The 22880-nt window shown below is 40.8% G+C and overlaps 1 protein-coding gene across 7 annotated transcripts in view; it reads left to right on the forward strand.

Annotated features, from left to right (window-relative positions):
• The first annotated feature begins 10626 nt into the window (after window positions 1-10626).
• Window positions 10627-22880, forward strand: part of EXOG (exo/endonuclease G) — a 29241-nt gene continuing 16987 nt past the window's right edge. For 3 of the 7 annotated variants that reach the window (XR_012430985.1, XM_074031713.1, XM_005546676.5), the window contains exons 1-5: window positions 10627-10796; window positions 11878-12027; window positions 15592-15731; window positions 18120-18196; window positions 21292-21406. Coding sequence is in view for 6 of the 7 variants with exons in the window: in XM_074031713.1 (XP_073887814.1) it covers window positions 10634-10796; window positions 11878-12027; window positions 15592-15731; window positions 18120-18196; window positions 21292-21406 (645 nt within the window). In the remaining variant the exon portion in view is untranslated. Of the gene's footprint in view, window positions 10797-11877; window positions 12028-13168; window positions 13228-13789; window positions 13842-15591; window positions 15732-18119; window positions 18197-21291; window positions 21407-22880 lie in introns of those variants that run through there. The other 4 variants (XM_074031715.1, XM_074031716.1, XM_074031714.1 and 1 more) reach the window with 4 other exon arrangements.

Consider the following 22880-nt stretch of genomic DNA (forward strand, 5'->3'; position numbering starts at 1 on the left):
AAAACAGGCCTTACAGCAGTTGCTTTTCTTTACCATTTATTTCTTTAAGAAGCTTTAAAATATTTATTGAAAAGTGCCATATCTAATTTTTTTAGCTTTCTCCTCAGGCAGGGCAGGCATCTTTACTTTTCATCCTCAGAAGAAACAAACCACTAACAAATGTAGCAAATTTACTGCAGGAATAGTTAGATCATGATACTACCTGAACACTAAACCCCAGCCTCTTTGTTTCGTTTTAGTTCCTCTGGGTGGTTTTTCTTTTGTGTGCTGGCTTGATTCTTGTGAGAAGTTTTGACCTGGCCAAGGGAGGGTTGAGCCATGGTTCTGGTGTGGGACTTTGCAGTCAGGACACAGTACAGACAGGTCAGGCCTGCCTGCCTTTTCTCTGGGTGGCCTCCCCCTTCGGCCCACTGTGTGCTCAGCCACTGTAGTGTCCCTGTGGGGCCTCGCCATCAGATGGTGTGTCAGGAGATGGTACGTTTTTGGTGGGGCTGGGGAGGAGGGTGGTCCATGCCAGTTCTTTGGGCTTCAGGCCGCTCTTCCCCTCATATTGTGGTGTAAAGCTCACCCATCAGGTGGTATATCTGGTTCTGATGGCAAGAAAAAAGTGGGGGATCTCCTTATAGGGCATGGGTCTAGGAGCACAGGTGGGCCTTTTGCCCCAGGTAAAATGTTTGTCTGTTTGCTGTCATGTGTTCTTTGAGGAGTGAGCCATCTAGAGCCCTACTTTGAATTTACTGGGTCATACAGCCTCTGCCTGTGCTGTTTTCTGTAATAACTTCATGCAACATGCACTTTTCGGGGGCTCAGATAATTGCTTTCTTTTTGTTTTTGACCTCAGGCTCTTTGACAGACTGGGGAAAATGGGGCCTGGCATCGTTTTCCCTGTCAATGGGAGGGGCTGTTCCATGCAGGGTGGGAGGGGACCAAGTTAGCAGAGAGTAGCCGAGGATCCTTGCTTCTTCGTTTCTAGTGTGCTGTCATCCAAGCAGACTCCTGGCTGTAGGGATGGGCCGTGGGGAACAATCTTCTTTGAAAGCATCTGTGATAACTGAGAAGTCATCCCTAGCTGGAGAAATCCAGTAATGAGCAGAAGGAGGAAGCAAGTGAGGACAGAGGCCATTGTGTTACAGTGTCATGCAGAGGGCCCTCAGTGATGGGGCACTGGGGAAGGCCATAGACATAGTCATCAGAACATCCTGGCCTGGCATAAGCTGGATTTTCTCCTGGGACCATTGGTCCTCAACAGGAGTTCCTTGCATGAGTTGCTTGTGGGCAAGGGCTGCCAATGGGCTATTCTTAGGAGAAAGTGACACCGGCCTGTGAGGGAAGATGGTGAGCATTATTAGGCTTTGTGTCCAGCATGGCCTTCTTGTCCTGTCTGCTCTGGAGAGAAGCCTGTGGGACCAGTCCTGCCTGGGGAGGGGGGAGGGCATATCCACACATGCCGGCTGATTCTGACTCTGAATACATCCTGTCTGGACTTGGGGGTGTTTCTGCAGAACAAAGAGGTTGTTTTCCAGCCTTGAACATCTTCAGGAGGATAGAGACTCTTGCTCACATATTCTTAGCAAAGGGAAGGGTCTCTCTTCTCCAAGCCACAGAGATAGTTCTTCGATTGCCCTAAGAGGCTAGGCTGACCCTCTTGACATGACTTAGACAGCAAAGCACTTCGTCCTGTAGTTGGGCTCTGTCACCTTTCTCTTTAGTTGGCCATATTCTCGTTTCCTCCATCCTGCTACTATGCCCTGTGAGCTCTGGCTGTGTGTGGGGTTTTTCCCTGGTGGAAGGAGGCCCAGCTATGTATTGAATGTCCTTCGTGTGTTGTGTGTGACTCAGAAAGCCTGTCACTTGGCCCCTGTGCTCTGAGCCATGAGGGTGGGGAGGTGGCTGTTCTATTAAAGTGGGAGTATTGGATGGCCCTCTTGAAACTAGAATTTTGCCTTTTTTAGTATGTAGTATAAAGTTTCCAGCACCTATTGGTAACACAAAGACTTGCTGGTTTTTAAAATAATCTAATAAGCATAAGTATGTACGTTTTTAAGTTTTTAGAATTGGTACTAGAAGTTGGACAGCTAGTTATTATTCTCGAGAACTTGATTTCACTAGAAAAATAAACTAATTGGAAAGCAGTTTCCAGGAGTTAACTCAGTTTGATTTTCAGTCTCAGTTATTTTAGCCTGTTGAGTTTTTGATGGCACACCTTTGGAGAGATGGCCAGGCCTGATTCCCATTTCAGGGGCATCAGACCATACTTTTTTAAGAAGCTCCGTGAATCTAGTTATCTACCCTGCATCCTGGGCAAACAGCCAGAATGAGAAGGGGACAAGGTGTCTTTTTCTCCTTTTCACTGGGGTGACATGAATTCTTTTAGTTAATGGCTGTTTGCAAATTCTAAACTAATGAAATACTCAGCAGCTAACATGTTCAATCTAGTAATGATTAGTTTAAATCTCAATTGACAGTAATGTTTTAGATAATGTTTTAGATAAACAGGCCCAGTAATTCAGTTGATGAACTGTATATACATCTTCTCAGTTTAGTTTTGTAAATGTTTAATGAATTCAGGGTTATACACATAATTCTTTTAAGTAAGATTCCAGGTAGTTGATTTGTAACCAGCAGTCTACCTATGAATGTATCCCAAACCTTTAGAAGGTTGGAAAAGATTTTTGAAATAATGATTTAGTTTTGTAGAAAAAACACCCCTTTGGAAATTAATTCAGTTGACCCAATAACATTTTTTAAAACAATTGGTGGCTCCAAAAGGCCTGCCAACAAACAAAAGTCCAAATTATCTAGTGGGACACTTTGAATGTTTTATGTTTATTTTGGGTCCACTGTAAACTTTGGTTCGAACAAGAATTTGAATTTAAAGAATTTATCATTATTTAAATTCTTACCAAGTTTTTACATTTTCATGACGGTATCTTCCAGGTATGAATGAAACAAGACTTTTTTTATTGTGGTACTTCCCGTATCCCCTGTAGTGCCAAAACCAGTGATACTTTATTTGCTCCTACGGCAGCTCATAGAGATAACTGAAGTGATTTTTCCTCAGTAATTGAAACACATATTCTCTAAATGCCAATGTGTGGTGATGGGCCCTGCATTGCCTTTATTTCTCTAGGGCAGTGTTTGGATTGTCTAGGGCCTAGGTAATTCTGAGAACTACTGTAAACCAACCACAGGACACTAAAGCAATGTACACACCACTCTGTGTGTGCACGTAATGGGTTATATAAACCTGGGCTATGCTGGACATCTACAGAAGAGTATTACATTCACTTGGAAAGTTTACATTTTTGAGCTCACAGTTACGAAAAATATGACCCGCAAGTTTTTCAGGTAGGTGAGGATGGGTCTTCTTGCAAATGCATGAGTTCTGTCTTGAGTCCTGGGAACTTCTCTGTTGGTTGGGTGTGGGCTCATTCCCTGACTGTCCTAATCACGTTTGCGTCAGAATGTTAGCATTGTAAATAAAAGAATAGGTTGTATAATAGATACACAACACTTGAAACTTTACTTTAAAAAAATCGATAGTTCTACATATATATTTAGTTATATCACTTGACAGATTTCTTCTACACAGTGTGGAGATTGTTTTATACCACAGATTATTTTTATAAAGTTAGTGAATTTGAATGATTTTGTAATCAGAGCTAATGAGCTTTACCTTTCAAGAGAAACGTACACTGGAGCATGAGTGGTGTGGAACTTTTACTTAGCGCTTATATGGATTCTTGTGATACACTGGCAGACTGGAGTCAATTTGCGGGTCTTTTTTGGCCAAAACTCCACTTGTATTTGTGTAGGACAGTGATACTTCAGCTCAGCTTCTTGTAGACTGGGAGGAGAGAGGGCCTGCAGTGTGTTTTACATTGGTGCTTCCTCCTGAGATTTCTGTTGAACAAAGGGTTCTGCGGTCAAAAATTGGTTTGTAAGCTTTTGCTATAGGACATAGTCATGTGAGAGTGTTTGGGGGAACAGAAATTGTATAGGGGTGCAGATTGGGGTGGGATGGGACTCGAATAAGATTCAGGTACAAAAACTTTGAAATGAGAATCTGGTGGTTTGAGTAATCCACCAAACTGAATTACCTAAGATCACATTATCCAGGTTGGGGGACAGAATTACCCAGTTAAGTAATTGTTCAGAAAAGTGGGGAGCGTGGCATGTGGATGCAGTGATCCAATTAAATGGAGAGCTGCCAGGCACATTTTGTCCTCTCTGGTCAGGGCTCTTTTGGAGGTGAGAATGGTTGGGTTGGCTCGCTGCTTCAATCTGTGGAGTCAGCCAGGAGCCCAGTGAAGAAGCTCGGAACCCCAGTAACAGCAGAGCATCTTTCAAATAGCTCCAGAGTTTTCCTGCTTTTCTTAGGAAGCTTAGCATCACTGCCACAATATGGAAAGTGGTCTTCATTTTAGCCTGTTTATTTTTAGGCAGAGAGTGGATGGTTATTTGTGTGGGACTTTTGATGGCGATCTATAATGAATAATTAATTTCTGGTATGCATAATGGCCAGTCCTGAGGCCCAGCTAAAGACCTGTCCCCCAGACCCTGCCCGCTGGCTTCAAGCTGCTGCTTCCAGACAGAGGTGCACTGGACTGGATAGTTTTATCAAGAGAATCCCTAATGTGTCATTTTAAACCAGCTGTGCTTATTATTCATTCTGGTTAAGCGTATAGGTTTACACTTTACCCTTTTTATACTTGGAATAAATTTAGTTCCAGCAGATCTAGTAGCACTCCAGAAACCAACCCCATCTGTTCCCCATAAAAAGAACATTTCTCTGCTCTGCAGCCACGTGTCTTGGAATGTAATTCTGTTGTGCCTTTGTTTTTGTCACTCTCTTCCCCCCAAAAGCAACTGCTGTAAGCTTTTTTCTACTTGTCTTTTCTAGTCCCCCACCTCTACCTTTTTCCTTTTTCCCAGCTCTAATTTCTGGATGCACTTTTGTGATCCAGATATTTTAAGAACCAGTTACCTCAGACCTCATGTTGAACAGTGTCACCATCTGGGTCCTCTTGATACTGCAGACTTTTAACGTACACATGCAGGAACCCTACTGAGCGTGGGCACTTGTTTTAAAGCAAAACTCTTCCCAAGGACTGAAGAAAGGGCTTCTGGCAAGCTCGTCCTGGCACTGTGGTGGGATGGGTCTAGAGTGTCATCTGAATGGTGCTTCCTGTGTTCCTCTTTGAATTCTGCCATTTTCAGTATTCTCGTGTATCTGAATAGGCAAAGCGATTTAATTGGCTGGTCTTGCACGCAAATTAGTTCCAAAGATAAGCTCTTTGTAACACATTTCCAGTCGCTAATGCTCAAATGTAGAACATTCCTTTAAATGGCAGGATAAAAAACCCACTATCCACCATAGTGCATTTTGGGAAGATGTCTGTAGCATATGTTGCTGTGAAATTAGGCCTTGTGGGATATGGCTGTTTGTCATTTTGATGTATTTTAAATAAATATATATATTTTTTAAAGAGCCTTTTTTACCAGTTCAAAAAGTTTAATTAACCAGCAGTCACCACATCTGAATTTTTGTCTCTGGGGCGTAGATGGCAGACCAAGATTAAAAGTGGTAACTCAGCCATATGAGCATGGTCTACCTTCCTGGGCTGTCCTGCTGTCCTGCAGAGCTGCTGTTCCGCAGACCATGGGACACAAGGTCAGTGTGTTCCCAGTGAAGGTCCTAAGTCAGTCATCTTAAGTGTTTGGTCTCTGCCCCATTCAGTGGACTGTTGACTTCAGTCCCTGCAAGTGCTTTAGCCCGAGTGGGGTTTTCTCAGAGCACTGCCACAAGTTAAGTGTGTGTTTAGCCAAATAATTTCTCCATAAGGGAAAAATGCAGTCGCCCAAATTTTACCAACAATGACAGAGATGAGAGTAGGAAAGATTAGGCAACATCTGAGTTTTAATTGGAAAAGTGTCCAAGTCATCATGAAAGGCCGACTGGGAGCAAGTGATTATTAGAGATTCTTTAGGAGACCTCATCTGAAAATGTTAAGACTGCCAGTGAGGAAAGGAATTGTTAAAATGCCAGCGGTTTTTTTTTTTTTTCTCTTTTTTTTCTATAATTCTGTAAAAATGCAGAGAAAGTTGAGTGGTACTTCAGAATTGAGGGAGAGGGTTACCGCAGAGTAGAAATATATTTCTAGATTTCAGTTCCAAACCACAAATCCACAACAATGCCATTTTTCAACTGTACAAAAATCTGCTTATGAACTTGACATGATCTTAATTGGTAGTGTCAAAGGCCAAGTTTTTCACCTGTTAATATTTTTCCACATTTGTCCTTGAATCTGAATAACTTTATACAGTACTGTAAATTTAACTTACATCAAGTTTGATGTCAATTCTTATGAAAAGAGCTTTCTGCATGTAACACATACGGTTAAAGAACACAGCAAAGAACAAAATTTGCAGGAACAGTTTTGGAACCAACAGAAAATGTCACCTTTTATTTGCCATCTTATATATATATATCAGTTTTACCAGCTACTTCTAAATTTGTACATTATTTGTAAGGGAAAGAAGGAAAACCCTAAGACTTGTCTAACTTAGTGGAGAATGTGTGTGTTGGGCTTAGGATGGATAGCTAAGTCTTATTGAGCTGTGTTACCTAACTTGTATATAAAAATTGTAATTAAAAGTTTGGGTTCACCTGTTTCTCACAGTTTAAAATGATGAGTAATTGCAAATTCTGGAAATGTGACAGTATATGATTTAAGGCTATAGAAGCAAGGAAGCTCTTTCAAGTGCTAAAACTAAAGACTTCTAGTTTTTGGCTCAAATTCAATAAGTACTGTTTGTATGCCAGGATATGTGAGATGTAAATGTAGTAGGTCACTTTTCACCCTTGTAGCTATAAAATAAAAATTTTGTAGAACAGAAATAGCTTGTACTACTGAATTAACAAAAGTTATACTAAAGTATCATGTTTTAAAAATATATATATATATATACAGAGTTAAGCTTGTTGCTGTTACCCTGTCTGGATTTGAAAAGTGTGCTGATTTATATATATATATTACACACACACACACACACACACACACACACACACACACCCCTAAAATGGCCTAAAGCAGACATCCATGTAATTACAGTTGCAAAATGAAAACATTTTGGAAAGAACATTGTATCATAGTTCATTCATTTGCAGTGGATCTTTGTTCCTTTTTACTGTGGTAATTTTAGAAATGAGTGTCAAGTTTGAAATTAGATCTGCTAAGTTGGGGTTTTGCTGCTTGAACTCTGCACTGGGTCCTCAAATAAACCGATGTGAATGTAGTTTTTTCCCCCTGTGTGAAGAAGCAGTTACACCCCAACAATAGGAGGAAAAATCTAGAACTATTTCAAGTTTTATCTTTTTGTATATGAAAATAAAATAATAATAAAACAATCTTGTCTCTCTTAATTACGTGGCGGGGATTGGAGTTTCCTTTCATGAGGATTAGAAGTAAAATGGCGTTCCCTTGCTTAGAGGGCTGACTCAAGTCAGTTCCTGTTTGGTATGTGTAATACTAACAGATGTTAATGGCTGAATGCCTAGTCTGCCATGGTCCTGTGGGCTGGAGCTAAGCACAGGTCTCCATTTCTGCCATTCGGAAGTCCAGGGTCTAGTTGGGGACACTATGAATGGGGACCGTTCTCCTGAACGAACTGTTCTGGGATTTTGGGTAAGTTTCTGCAGGGTAGCATATTTTCCAAATGTCCAAGACACTCCCCCGTTCCCCCATCCTCTGCCACCAGTCCTGTACTTTGCAGACAACCCTGAGCAATACTGTTGTAAGTGGAGCAGAGAAGCCTTGAAAATAGTTGTATTCAGGACTACTGCAGATGACAAACTGCCATTCCCAAACGTTGCTGAGTACTGCAGTCATTTGCTGAGCGATTAAAAAATACAATTATGGGTCCTTATCCCCAACCTGGAATTAGCAAAGCAGGTCTCCGGTTTCAGAGATCTGGACTTAATCTCACTAAAGGAACTCATGGTTCCCCAACAATAAAATAATGATAGTCTTTAATACTTAACAGGAAGGCCCCAGAAATCATCTCACTGCTTTCTGCACTAACAAGTTGTTTTGGTCCATGACTCTTACTTGCCTACGTGGAGAAACACCCTTTTAATTCACCCTTTATTATGAGAATTAAGCAACTGTTGATACTTTTGGAGAAAGTTTTTGATGAAAGGACCCTTTATTCAGGAACCAGTTGCCCAATATTTGGCTGTTTTTGCTCTTCCACATTTAGAAAGTTCACCTTTTATTAGTGAGTGCCCCTAATGAAGGAAGGAGGGCAAAGGGCTGACATTTTTGACACAGGATCTTGGAGCTGGAAAAGCTGAAAGGTTGGACCTTAGGAGTCATCTGGTCAAACTTTCCCTTTAGCAAAGGACTTCTTTCACCAAAAGAAATTTGACACAGAAGTTGGTTTATATTAACCAGGCTTGTCTGAATGAGCAAGTAGAAGAGGGCCAAGGGACCATTTCACTTACCCTCTCATCCCTTTAAGTCTCAGGCATCCCTATGGAACACCTAGGAACCTTGTTTAAAGTTTACAAATCGCTGGCCCAATGCCAATTTTAGAGGTGGGCATACAGGCCCAGAGGGAGTTTTCCTACCCAGAGGCAGGCAGCCCTTCCAGTTCTTGACCTCTTGGGACCAAATGTGGGGTTACACTGTTGTTTAGAAGTAGAGGATCTGGATTAGGAAAAGCCATCTACTATTTATTTCTCTAGTATTTAGCAGTGTCTGGCACTTAAAAGAGCCTTAAGAAATACAGTACCTCAGTGATTGTGTATTTAGTAAATTCTGGGGAAAGCTGCTGAAGTAGCCTTGAAGTCTACAGATACCAGTGTTGTCTGGTTGTATTTTTCAGGATCCTTGATTGCAGGTGACAGAAACCATTAGACAAAAAAGGGGGTTTCACTGAAAGGATTCTGGGGGAAATGACTAGCCAAGCCTTCAGAAAGGCAGGATGTATGTGGGCTTCAGGAGCCTTGGGAGTTGGGGTCACAGCATTGCAGGCCTTCTCCACCTGTGTCCTGGTATTTCTTCCATTATTGCTCAGAGCAAGACCAGATGTATCTGCTCCTTTGACTTCTTAGGAGGAAACAAGGCTGTAGACAGTGCCAGAGGTTTGCATTTTTTGTTTGTTTGTTTTTTTTGAAACAGTCTCACTCTATTGCCCAGATTGGAGTGCAGTGGCACGATCTCAGCTCACTGCAACCTCCCTCTCCTGGGTTCAAGCAATTCTGTCTCAGCCTTTCGAGTAGCTGGGATTACAGGCACGCACCACCACGCCCGGCTAATATTTGTATTGTTAGTAGAGATGGGGTTTCACCATGTTGGCCAGGCTGGTCTCAAATTCCTGACCTCAGGTGATCCTCCAGTCTCGGCCCCTCAAAATGCTGGGATTACAGGCATGAGCCACTGTGCCTGGCCCAGTGCCAGAGTTTCACATCACAGCTTTGCTACCCAGAGAGAGTACTAGATCCAAAATCCCTAGGAAGGACTCTGGTTGATGTAGCTTAACCAGTCAGGGTCCTTCACAACAGGTATTCCTAGCAAGGGGGTAACTTCCCATTTGAGGCTGTCAAAATAATGTGCATACTTCAGTAGGTTGTTAGAAGTGGCCTCCTGGTCAGTGAATCATCAGTGGGATCAGATGAAAGTTATTCCTACCAGTTTTCTAAGAAATAGGAAACTTGAAAGTTCTACTAAGAACTAAGTCCACACGGAATGCTGGAGATTGTGCTGCAAAATGAACTCATTTATTTGTGAGTGGTAGTCCATGAAATCTATCTATCCTTTCTTTGCCAGCAGGCATTCAGCAATCTGGATTTTATATTCTATCAAGACAAAGAGTAGAGATGACTCAAACATTTCTAACATTTACAGAGCACTTAACGACATGCCCCTGGTACTTCCCTAAACATTTTACATGTGTCATCTCCTTTAATCGTCACAAGAACGCTATGGTCTAAGTATTGTTATTCCAATTTAAAAGAGAAGGTTGGGGACAGTGACTCACACCTGGACTTACAGCACTTTGGGAGGCCGAGGCAGGAAGATTGCTTGAGGCCAGAAGTTGGATACCAGCCTGGGCAGCATAAGGAGATCCCCTTCTCTACTCCCCCACTCCTGCCAAAAAAAATTAGCCAGGCAGTGTGGCACGTGCCTGTAGTCCCAGCTACTCAGGAGGCTGAGGCAGGAGGATCGCTTGAGCCAAGGAGTTCGAGATCGCAATGAACTATGATCATTCCACTGTACTGCAGCCTGGGTAACAGAGACCCTGTCGCTAAAAAAATAAATAAATAGACCTGAGTTGGAATATCGGCTCTGGAGACCTTAGTGTAACCATATGCAAGTGTTTACTCGCTGTTAAATGGGACTAAAGGCATTTTCTTCTCAAGACTATACATAGCACACCACTAAACCGTCTAGACATCGTATTCCCCATCCATCGCCCCGCCCAGTGGACCAGGGATGAAGCGGGGATGCGCCAGGGCATCCAGGTTTGTCACCAGGGGGCGTACGAGGCCCTCAGTTTGGCGGGCGGCGGGACGGGGGCCGGCCTGCGCGCGCATGCGCCGTGATAAAAGGCCGGTACCTCGGGCAAGATGGCTACCAAGAGTATCGCTTCCCGCCTCCGGGGCTCCCGGCGTTTTCTGAGTGGCTTCGTGGCCGGGGCTGTAGTGGGCGCTGCGGGAGCTGGGCTCACGGCCCTGCAGTTCTTCCGGAGTCAGGGCGCTGAGGGAGCGTTGACAGGGAAGCAGCCGGATGGTAAGTCTGTGGGCCCGTCCTCCCTTCCCTGGCCCAGGTTTCAGGCTCCGACTCCTACCTGGAATGTGAATGGCAGTGCTTGACGGACAGCCTTCACCGTTTGCTGGGCCCCGAACCCGGCCCTTGGTTTCTGACCTTTTTTCTCCCGGCTCGGCCTCCTTTCCCCACCTCGCGTCTGGCCGGCTTCCCTCATGTCCTTCCTTACCCCGGGCATCTTAGTTTTCTTCACAGAGCCACCCCCGCCAGACTTTCTTCCCCCAAATTACTCATCGCGATATCTATGTTTTAATAAAAGTCTGTGTCCTCCACTAAGATTGTTAGCTCCGTAAGACTTGAGACTATGTCTGTTTTGGTCTCCATCATCTAACCAGCACAGTACCTGGTACATAATTGGCATTCAGTAAGTATGAATGAAGGAATAAATTAATACATAGTTTTAGTAGATTAGTTAACTGCCCTTCTTTCGTCATTGTTCAGTTGAAGAATACCTGCTATCTCTCCAAAGTGTATAAAAACTCATGTTGCAATGAGTACCTTACATTTGACCAAAAAAAAAAAAAAAATTAAGACGTGCTCATTTCTTACACTTTGTGGATGTGCCAATTTAACTTGCTCCTTTGGATACTTGGCATCTAGCAAGAGAACTACCCCCTTGGTGGGTTGAGGATTTGAGAAGGCATCAGGGGAGGATTATCTCGAAACCGACTCACTATTGATTGTGTGCTTGGTTTCTCCCACTCGGAAAAACAGTACCAGTTTTACTGTCATCTTGCAACAGCACACATATCAGTGCTTCAGAGATGATTTGGAAATTTGATGTGAAAGACTAATAAGATCAAGTCTTTATTCAAAAGTTAACGCTGTAGCTGCAGTTTATTCATTGATTATAGGCAAATCCGTACTTTGTCTACTATTTTCTTCATCTCATAGTTGCAAAAATGAGATTTTCTCGTTGATTAGACTTTTGAGCCAGTCCTTTGTAAATCACACCGCTCTCCTTTTCCTTATAATCTTTTGTTCTTAAGAGCCACTAATTGTGTGTTTGTGTTTTTGTTTTGTTTTGTTTTGTTTTCATTTTTAGGATCTGCGGAAAAGGCTGTCTTGGAACAATTTGGATTCCCTTTAACTGGAACAGAGACAAGGTGTTACACTAATCACGCTTTGTCTTATGATCAGGCAAAGCGGGTGCCTAGATGGGTTCTTGAACATATTTCCAAAAGCAAGATAATGGGTAGGTGGTTGGACAAAAAAATTGAAGTGACAGTATTTATGAAAGATGTCTCCAAATGTAAAACAGAGATGATTATTAATATTCTCAACCTTTTTCATATCATAGCACATGTAGAAAATTATATTTATATAGCTTACTGGTTAAATCAACCCTGCCTGGCAGCCAGTAAGCCAGACCCTTTCCAGCTGTTTCAGGGCGGAAAATATCCATATCTTGACACACTAGTTGGGAGGCTCTGTCATAAATATTACAGCAATGAGCACCATTCAGTTTTACCTTAACAAATATTTATGTGTCTGGCACTGTGATAACACTTGGGGACCTATGTGTGACCTGAGTAGAGGATCTCTACCCCCATGACACTTTGAGTTGGGAGAGTAGGTTGACCTATCAAACAAATAATTATGAATGTATAATTATAATAATTTTTCCAAAGGAAGTGATTGCAAGTTAGTGTAGTATAATTAAGGAACAGTAAAAAGTTTGATGAGAGGCTGGGCATGGTGGCTCACACCTGTAATCCCAGTACTTTGGGAGGCTGAGGCGTTTGAGCTCAGGAGTTTGAGATGAGCCTGGCTAACATGGGAAAACCCCGTTTGTACAAAAAATACAAAAATTAGCTGGGCGTGGTGGTGCACCTCTGTGGTCCCAGCTACTTGGGGGACTGAGATGGGAGGATCTCTTGAGCCCAGGAGGTGGGGATTGCAGTGAGCCAAGAGTGCAGCACCACACTCCAGCCTAGGCAACAGAGGGAGACCGTGTCTCCGAAAAAAAAAAAAGTGTGATGAGAGATTATAACAGGAGAACCTGATTTTGATTAGTAAGGCTTCTCTGAAAAAGTGGACTGAAGAGTGAATGGAAATTACGTAGGCAGGGGGTTGAATGTGCCATGGGATGTGGAGAAGAGCATTCTAGAAAGAAAGGAACACTTGCATCTTTGGAGGCCCCTAATATGGAGAGGGGTTTTGTTCTTTTAGGGAACTAAAAGAGTGCCAGTAGGTGAATGAAGGAGAAGGTGATGTGAAATGAGGATGGAGAAATAGGCAGGTGTGTCACTTTATTCACGTGTCCTTATGTCTTGATAGGGTCCTGTAGAATTACCAGATCTTGATAATTAATGTCAAATTGGCTTCTAGGTAGATTCTTCAAGTTTACACTCCTACCATCATTGTTTGTTCTCTCTCTCAACCCTCACCCATGGTGAGCATTACTCAGCTTTACCAATTTAATGCTGATTTTACTCGTGTTTATTGATTATTAGTGAGAGTTAACATGTTGTGAATTAGTCTTTTTTGGTAAGTTATTCTTTACCCATTTCAGTTGGGGTATTCTCTTTTGAATTTATTTTTAGAAGTTCTTTTATTTATTAAGGAGATTACCTTTTGTCACAGTTGTTTTGTTCCCTTTTGTTATTTGCTTTTTAATTTGCTGTGTGTTCCACATATTCTCCTTTGCTTTAAAATGTGTGCTATGGCTGTGCATATTAAAATGGTGATATTAAAGTAAGTGTGTGCCATTCTAGAGTGCATAGCAACCAGCAGAATAACAGGAGGCTTGGAATGTACTTGCTGTTAGAGAGAAACTGATGTAAGTGAAAACTTTATCCAGCATATAAGAAAACCTGGGCATTTTATATTGTATAATAAATCTTGTGAGCTGTGTACTTTTGAGGCAATAAAATAGAGCCAATTAATGTTTGAAAATAGGGAGCAATGTACCTGTGTTTTACTTGATTTTAATGTAAAAGGACTTCTATTTTCAGTAATGATGGACTGAGTTATTCAGATGGAATCTTCCTGCTGAAAACCAAAAATGTTAGTATATAAAAAGTGTATATACATATTTATATTTTTTTACTTTTTTTTTGAGATGGGGTTTTGCTATGTTGCCTAGGCTAGTCTTCAATTTCTGGGTTCAAGTGACCCTCCTGTCTCAGCCTCCTGAGTAGCTGGGATTACAGGTATGTGCCACTATGCCCAACTAAAAGCGTATCTTTTAAAAAATCACTTACGAAAAATGAAGAGCCAGCAGCATAGTGGAGAATTGCCAGGCTAGTGTTTATGGGAGAAAGCCAGAATCCAAAGAGGTAAGCGCAGTCTTGGCAAACCGAAACCACATTTGCCTTTGAATTCACAGCATTATGGGGTGAGGAGGATTGAAGGAAAGACCTAAGGCTCACCCAAGGTAGGTTGTCCTGTAGGTCCTGCAGTGTAGGAGACCCTTCCTGTGTTACCTTGGAACTCCAAAGGGCTACATCCTCAGGCAAGAGTGAACTAGAACTAACTTTCCTGCCCACTCTTGGGGACTACATGGAAGGTTGTCTTGGCATTGAACAGAGAAAGGTCAAAAGAAAGATAAAAGCTTTGTTCCAGAGAAGGTAAGGTCAAAAACTGGCTATCATGCAGACTTATAGCCCAAATTTGTGCATCGAGAGGAGATCAGGGAACCTTAATCCCTGAGCATGGTTTAATATGGTTCTCCACTGGTAATGTTGCTAGACACCTTACAGCAGTAAATTTACATCTTTTCTCAAGGAAGATATCTTTTTAGGCCTTTGGAAATTCCTACAAGTTGCTTCTATGTGACAGTGAGCACCAGCCAAAAATAACTAGCTGTAGAAGGAAGTGATTCCAATGGTAATGACACTTAGAAATTTACTAATGATAATTTTCCTGTATTCTTTATAAAGTGATTCTAAAAAGTTTACGTATATGACACTTTACTGTGAACTTTGGGATCTGATACTAAGTTTTTCTTGGCTGGATGAAATCACCTTGGAATCAGTGACTTCACTGTTCTCCATTTTACACTTCTTTGAATAACAGTCTTGAGTATGTTTCATTTGTTGTCATAACTTTTGTAGTTTAAGAAGGTCTCACCTCACGATAGTGCAGTAGGTAATGTTAGGATTTGCTAATGTTCTCTGTGACAAACCATTCTGGAGGTGTCAGAAAATAAATAAAATCTGAGATTTCTTCTTTCCTATGTGGTACTAAGATACTCTGTTTTAGAAACTTCTGGGTGGAGCTCATAACTTAAATGTTTATTTTGTCATGGTTCAAGAGGCAGTAAGCAAGATATCAGAGACACTCCTCTCCCCAAGGCTGTGCCTGCCTAGAACAAATTGTTTCGTGTCTATATATATCCATTATTTTAGTACACATAAACTGGTCAAATACAATCATACAAAATACAGTACATGGGTGTCTTTTTTAAAAAACAAGCATTTGTTTAGTAGCCAAGCTTTTTATATAGTTTAGCGTTTTGATTGTTGATTGTTTTTACTTAAATACTATTCAGAGGAGTTTTTCTTTAACTGGAAAGGCCAGAGTCAAAATTGTAGGAGATAGCTACACTGTATGAAAAGCATTCTTTCCTAGACTAGTACTTTCTAAATTCAGATGAAGTATCTGAACTATCCCAGGAACTTGAGACATGCATGCAGTCCCTAATATTAATTGCTTGAAGAGATACCAGCCAGTAGCAGCCAGCTTGCCTTGCTTAGAGAATCTTGAGGGACATTTGTCTACTGATAACATACCCATTTTGTGTGTTTTTCTTCAGGTGATGCAGACAGAAAGCATTGTAAATTTAAGCCTGATCCCAATATCCCTCCAACCTTCAGTGCCTTCAATGAAGATTATGTTGGAAGTGGGTGGTCACGAGGACACATGGCTCCAGCAGGAAATAACAAATTTTCAAGTGTAGGCATACTTTGGGGGAGGGATGGAAATATGGGGCTGATGTTATACATACAACAGGAATTAGAGATTAAAAACCTAGGAGCTAAACCTTAAAACTTGAGAATTTCCATACTCTTATTTTTCTTCCTGACTTTATTTCTCTTCTTTCAATCACATGCTGAGACATTTTTAAACAGGTTGAATGAGGAAAACTAAGTGGTATATGAAGGGAACTGGAAAGCCACTGGGAGCTGAAGCTACTCACTTTTTTTTTTTTTTTTTTTTTGAGACGGAGTTTCACTCACTCGGTTGCCCAGGTCAGAACACAGTGGCCTGATCTCGGTGCACTGCAACCTTTGCCTCCCAGGTTCAAGCAATTTTTGTGCCTCAGCCTCCTGAGTAGCTGGGATTACAGGTGTGCATCACTATGCTCAGCTAATTTTTGTTTGTTTGTTTATTTTTTGAGATGGAGTCTTTCTGTCTCTTGCCCAGGCTGGAGTGCAATGGCACGATCTCAGCTCACTGCAAACTCTGCCTCCCGGGTTCAAGTGATTCTTCTGCCTCAGCCTCCCAAGTAGCTGGGATTACAGGTGCCTGCTACCACACCCAGCTAATTTTTGTATTTTTAGTAGAGACGGGGGGTTTCGCCACGTTGGCCAGGCTGGTCTCAAACTCCTGACCTCAGGTGATCCACCCACCTCGGCCTCCCAAAGTGCTGGGATTACAGGCGTGAGCCACTGTGCTCAGCTACTCACTTATTTTTAATTAGTTAATTAGAGACAGAGTCTCGCTTTGATGCCCAGGCTGAAGTACAGTGGTGGAATCATAGCTCAATGTAGTCTTGAACTCCTAGGCTTATATGGTTCTCTTTCCTCAGCTTCTCGAGTAACTAGGACTACAGTCATGTGCCACCATGCATGGCTAATTTATTTTGGAAAATGCTTTTAATTTGCAGAAAATTTGTAGAAATTCATAGAAAAGGTGAAAAAATAATACAACAAACATATTGATACATTTACGTATACATATGTAAATTCTGCAACCATTGACAAAGTTGCAGACATAATGTTTTATTTCTAAATAGATTGCTCAGGAGTATGCATCATCTAAGAATAAGGATGTTTGTATATATGAATATAATATATATAAATACAAGTATATCAAGAAGTGTATATTAATACATTTTTATATATTTGTGCAGTAATATTATCTAAAATACAATGTATAGTCAGCTTTCCCACATGGTCCTAATTATGTCCTTTATAGCTTTTTTGATTCAGTATTCAATCATGAATCATGCATTATATTTAGTTACCATATTTCTTTAGTCTTCTTTAATCTAGAATGCTTTTCCTGCCAAAAAGTGGAGGAGTGTCTTTCATGATATTGACATTTGTTATGTGAACTATTGGTGATTATGTCATTAAGATGGTAATTCTCTACCTTGGACACTCATTATAATCACCTGGAGAAGTTTTCACAATCCTGATGCCCAGATCTGAACCTCATACTTATAAAATTGGAATATCTCAGGGATGAGACCCAGGCATCAATGTCAATATTTTTAAAGCTTCCAAGATTTTTCCAGTGTGCACCCAAGATTGAGAGTGACTGCTTGAAGAGAAGGTACTTGTAGCATTGGCAGTTAGTATAGATCAGTGAAGAAATTACAGTGAGGTAGAGCCTTGGGTATTTGGGTCAGAAATGTGAAGTGAATGAACACATAGTGGCCAGATATTCAGAAGAAAAAGGACGTTTTCTCTGCCACTTTTGAACTAGTGTGTTTGTACTGTACTAAAATAACTTTTGTGAAAATTGATCTCTGTTGAGAAACTCTGCCAGAGGCTTAAAACCAGAATTTGCCCTTAAGCTTTGTGTTGGAAATATTTAGTTCTTAGAATTCACGTTATAGGTTTGGATTTTATCATCGATAAGCATAGCTAACTACTTACTTTGTAGTCCCCATTTTGAATAATTATTATAAGAGCTTTCTGTCCTGGAATAATTATGGCTTTCTTTTTTTTTTTTTTTTTTTTTTTTTTTGAGACGGAGTCTCACGCTGTTGCCCAGGCTGGAGTGCAGTGGCGCGATCTCGGCTCACTGCAAGCTCCGCCTCCCGGGTTCCCGCCATTCTCCTGCCTCAGCCTCCTGAGTAGCTGGGACTACAGGCGCCCGCCACCGCGCCCAGCTAATTTTTTGTATTTTTTTTTTTAGTAGAGACGGGGTTTCACCGTGGTCTTGATCTCCTGACCTTGTGATCCAAATTATGGCTTTCATTTATTGAAACAAGTAGTCAATAATTGCCTAGCACTAATGTATAAATAGGAAACTTTTTGTGTGTCTTTTTAATAAAATGTATTTTAAAGAGGAAACATTTCAGTGCAAGTTACTATGTTTCTTTCTTTACAGAAAGCCATGGCTGAAACCTTTTACCTTTCTAACATTGTGCCTCAGGATTTTGATAATAATTCTGGATATTGGAACAGGTGAGGGATGAGAGTTTTAAAAACATGATTCTGTGGAAGATAAATGAAGTGACAGGACAATGTACTAATGTGCCTATTAGCTGTTTCTGTCTTTATTTTTCAAAAGCTAAGCCTCTGAAGGTAAGTACTTTGGGCCAGTTTTCTCTGCTGTATTTTGGGAGTACAATCTTCTACAGAAGATCAGACTTCAAAACATAGCCTGCTTTTTTGATCATGTTTGCCACTATTCAAAAGTCAAGTTCCAAAAGAAATGACTCAAAATAATAATCTTAGTAATTGAGGCAGCATCTTTTTTGAGTATGTTCAGTGAACACTATTATTTTCTCTTGTATTCCAATATTTCTTAGCTTTTTTAAAAAAACAGTTTTGTATTTCAAGAGCTCCTGAGCTTTAGGCCAGGGTCTGTGGTTCATGTTTATAGTCTCAGCATTTTGAGAGGCCGAGGCAGGAGGATTGCTTGAGCAGGAGTTGAGACTGACCTGGAACGTACTGAAGCCTTGTCTCTACTAAAAATTTAAAAAATGAACCAAGTGTGTTGGTCCATGCCTGTAATCCCAGCTACTCAGGAGGCTGAGGTGGAACAATCACTTGAGCCCAGGAGGTTGAGGCTATAGTGAGTGGTAATTGTGCCTCTGCACTCCAGCCTAGACAACAGAGCAAGACCCTATCTCAAAAAAAAAAAAAAAAGTTCCTGAACTTGAAAAAAAATTGGGGCATAGTTTAATATAACTATTAACCAGTTTTTTTTTGTTGTTTTTTTTTTCCCCCGAGGCAAAGTCTCACATTGTTGCCCGGGCTGGTGTGCAATGGCACGATCTCAGTTCGCTATAACCTCCGCTTCCCGGGTTCAAGCGATTCTCCTGCCTCAGCCTGCCGAGTAGCTGGGATTACAGGCACACACCACCACACCCGGCTAATTTTTGTATTTTTAGCAGACATGGGGTTTCACTGTGTTGGCCAGGCTAGTCTCGAACTGCTGACCTCGTGATTTGCCCACCTTGGCCTTCCAAAGTGCTGCGATTACAGGCATGAGCCACCATGCCTGACCACTATTAACCAGTTTTTGATAGAACCTAACTATAAAATAATCTGGGCCTTCTACATTTTTCTGACACTGTCAGGTGGTTTCTTTATGCATCTAAAACTAACAGTTTGAGGTTCTTTCAGGCTGTTGTGTTTTTCCCCATATAGTACTTTGTGGTTTAAAATAATGAAGAGAGCACCCTGCACCAATGAGAGACTTCAGCAGTTATCAGTCATGGCGACATTTGTTTCATCTACATACCATCACTTTGATACACTCAGATTATTTTTAGCAGATGACAGATATTTTATCCATAAATGTTTTGTTATATATATTTAGAATATAAGGATTCTTTTAAAATATAACCACAGTATTATTAATGCCCTTAAAGAATTTAACAATAATTCTTTATTACCAATTTTATAGTCAGTTCAAATTTTCTTGGTTGTCTTTGATTTTTTGTTGTTGTTGGTTGGTTTGAATCAGGATTCAAACAAGATAGACACAAAAATTTGGTTGATATATCTCTTTAGTTCCTATTAATCTGTAAGTTTCCCTTTCTTTCCTCCCCCCCCATTCAAATTATCTGTTGAAGATCTAGGATGTTTGTCCTAGAATTTCCTTTCCATATTCTGGATTTGCTGATTGCATACCTGTGGAAGCATTTAACATTTTCTTTTCCCAAGAGATAAATTTCTGGGAGGAAAACTTTACCTTGTAATTGGGCATATATATATTCTATTAAAAATAATTAAAAAAATTTTTTTTAAGGCCAGTCAAGTGAAGCAGTGGGAGTAGAGAAGGAACAAGGAAGTATATAACCGGTTGTGAACAATTAGTTGTAAACCACTGCACTTATACCAGCCTATAAAAATAATTGGATTTTACTTTTTGGATAAGAAACTGAGGAATGAGGAAATGCATTGTTATCTCTCATTTAGAAATCTCTTCCAACTGGGCCGGGCGCAGTGGCTCATGCCTGTAATGCCAGCACTTTGGGAAGCCGAGGTGGGCAGATCGCCTGAGGTCAGGAGTTAGAGACCAGTTTAGGCAACATGGCGAAACCATGTGTCTACTAAAAATAAAAAAAAATTAGCCAGGTGTGATGGCACACACTTAAAATCCCGGCTACTCAGGAGGCTGAGGCAGGAGAATCGCTTAAACCCAGGAGACGGAGGTTGCAGTGAGCTGAGCCTTAGTGACAGAGTGAGTGAGACTCCGTCTCAAAAAAAAAAAAAAAATCTTCCAACTGCAGTGTAAGAAAGTACATATTAAAACTACTTGCCATTTGGGCGCCTGTAATCCCAGCTACTCGGGAGATTGAGGCAGGAGAATCACTTGGACCCGAGAGGTTGAGGTTGCAGTGAGCTGAGATTGGACCATTGCACTCCAGCCTGAGCGGCAGAGTGAGACTCTATCTCAAAAAAAGAAAAAAGAAAAAAAAATACTTGCCATTTTTATCTGGTAAATTGACAAAAACAGTTTTTAAATGATAAATCCCAGCATTATAAAGATTGTTGTGAAACTGCTGTTGTATTTTGGAGCTTATAGAGTAAATTGATATAGCCCTATTAAAAATGTTAGTTTTACATATGATGACGAGTTAAAATAAATACATTCAGTAATTCTGGTCCTTGAAATTTATCTGAAGGAATTGATACAGTGTTGCATTATTTAAGAAATGTTAACAAGCCCAACCGTCCTGCAAGAGGAATGGTTAAATAAAGTATATCATCTTGTTGGAATGATATATAATTCTTGAAAGCTGGTTGGGAATTATGGCATAAAAAAAGTTTTAAGTTCATGAAATTTGAATTCCAGAATGTACTCTGAGTGCACATGAAGAAAAATGTAGACAGTTTTGTTAGTATATGTGATTTTTAAGGTTTTTCTGTGCAGTAAGCAAACTGGGAAAATAATTGTTTGTATGCTTATAATGTTTTGTGCTATGTTCTTGTTAATTTCTCAAATGCAGTTTTTCTTGGTATCTTTCGTAGGGATTGATATGATTTGCTGCTGTCTTACACGTATATATGTGAGAATATCATACTTTTTTTGATTTGTTTTTCAGAATAGAAATGTACTGTCGAGAACTGACAGAAAGGTTTGAAGATGTTTGGGTGGTATCTGGGCCTTTGACGTTACCTCAGACTAGAAGCGATGGAAAAAAAGTAGTTAGTTACCAGGTAAGGATGTTTAACAGTCAGGTTTATGTTATCTGTATGATATTATAATCTCACTTTGCATTCTGCTTTTTATTTTTATCATTTAAAAAATTTTGCATTCTACTTTTTAATTTCACTTATTCAACAATATTTATTGAACACCTATTAGGAATGATAGGCATAGAGCATATAGTGATGAATAAAAGCAACTATTGACTTCAAGGAACTCACAGTTTAGAGTGGAAGACAGATGTTAACAATTACATTAAAGTGTGACATGCTGTAATAGAGATAAACACGGTGCGGTCTTGTGAAAGGACTGATGGGCTCTACTCATATGGGTCCGGAATGTTTAAAAGAGGAAGTGATATTGAGCTATACCTTGACAGTTAAGAGTCAGGAGTGGACCCTGAGGATTCCAGAGGATGGAGCAGGATGAGCACAGGACATTTGTGGTCAACATCAGGGTTTTGGGATTTATATATCATTCATAAAGTTTGGAGTTTATGGTGCAAAACAGTGTGGGTGGCTCAAGGGGGATGAAGAGTTCTGTAACAACTGGTGGATGGGTGAGATAATACACGACTTTCTATTCTATGATGAAGACTTGGTTTTTAATTTTTAGGCACTAAGAAGTCATAGATTTGTTTTAAGCCTGGGATAAATGTGATATTTGGGTTTTATAAAAAATATTCTGGCAGCAGCATGTAAAGAGATAGGTGGGAAAAGGGAGCATTTAAAGGAGAGATTGGAGGCAAGGAGATGAGTTAAGACATACAAGCCGTTGGAGTGAGGAATAATAGAGGAACACAGGAAGGAGTAACCATGAGTAAATAACTTGTTTGAGTAAGGAAGAGGGAGAAGTTCCAGATAACAACCAGATTGCAGGCCAGGTGCAGTGGCTCACCTGTAATCCCAGCACTTTGGGAGGCTGAGGCGGGCAGATCACGAGGTCAGGAGTTCGAGACCAGCCTTGCCAATATGGTGAAACCCTATCTCTACGAAAACTACAAAAATTAGCTGGGTGTGGTGGCACGTGCCTGTAGTCCCAGCTACTTGGGAGTCTGAGGCAGAAGAATCGCTTGAACCCAGGAGGCGGAGGTTGCAGTGGGCCGAGATCGCGCCGCTGCACTCCAGCCTGGGCGACAGAGCAAGACTGTCTCAAAAAAGATAAAAATAAAAATAAAATAAAAACAACCAGATTACAGTGTTACAGTGAGTTGAATAAATGGGAAGAAAAGCTTTTCTTCTAGAAGCTTCTTTTTTTAAATATGCAAAATACGTGAGCACTTTTAAGACTGAAAGAGAGATTAAAGATAGGAGAGTGTAATTAGTGGTGTGAGAGCTTCAGACATCTAATGTTGCTGGGAAATTCTTAGCTAGCCTTCCATATTGGTAGTTTACAAAGTGGTATACCTGAAGAGGAGTAAGCCAAGGAAGTGCTCAGACAAATGGTGGGTGGGAATATGTCAGAAGGACATGTGAATCAGCTTGA

Source organism: Macaca fascicularis, chromosome 2 (assembly GCF_037993035.2).
Source record: "Macaca fascicularis isolate 582-1 chromosome 2, T2T-MFA8v1.1".
In the NCBI taxonomy this organism is placed as follows: domain Eukaryota; kingdom Metazoa; phylum Chordata; class Mammalia; order Primates; family Cercopithecidae; genus Macaca; species Macaca fascicularis.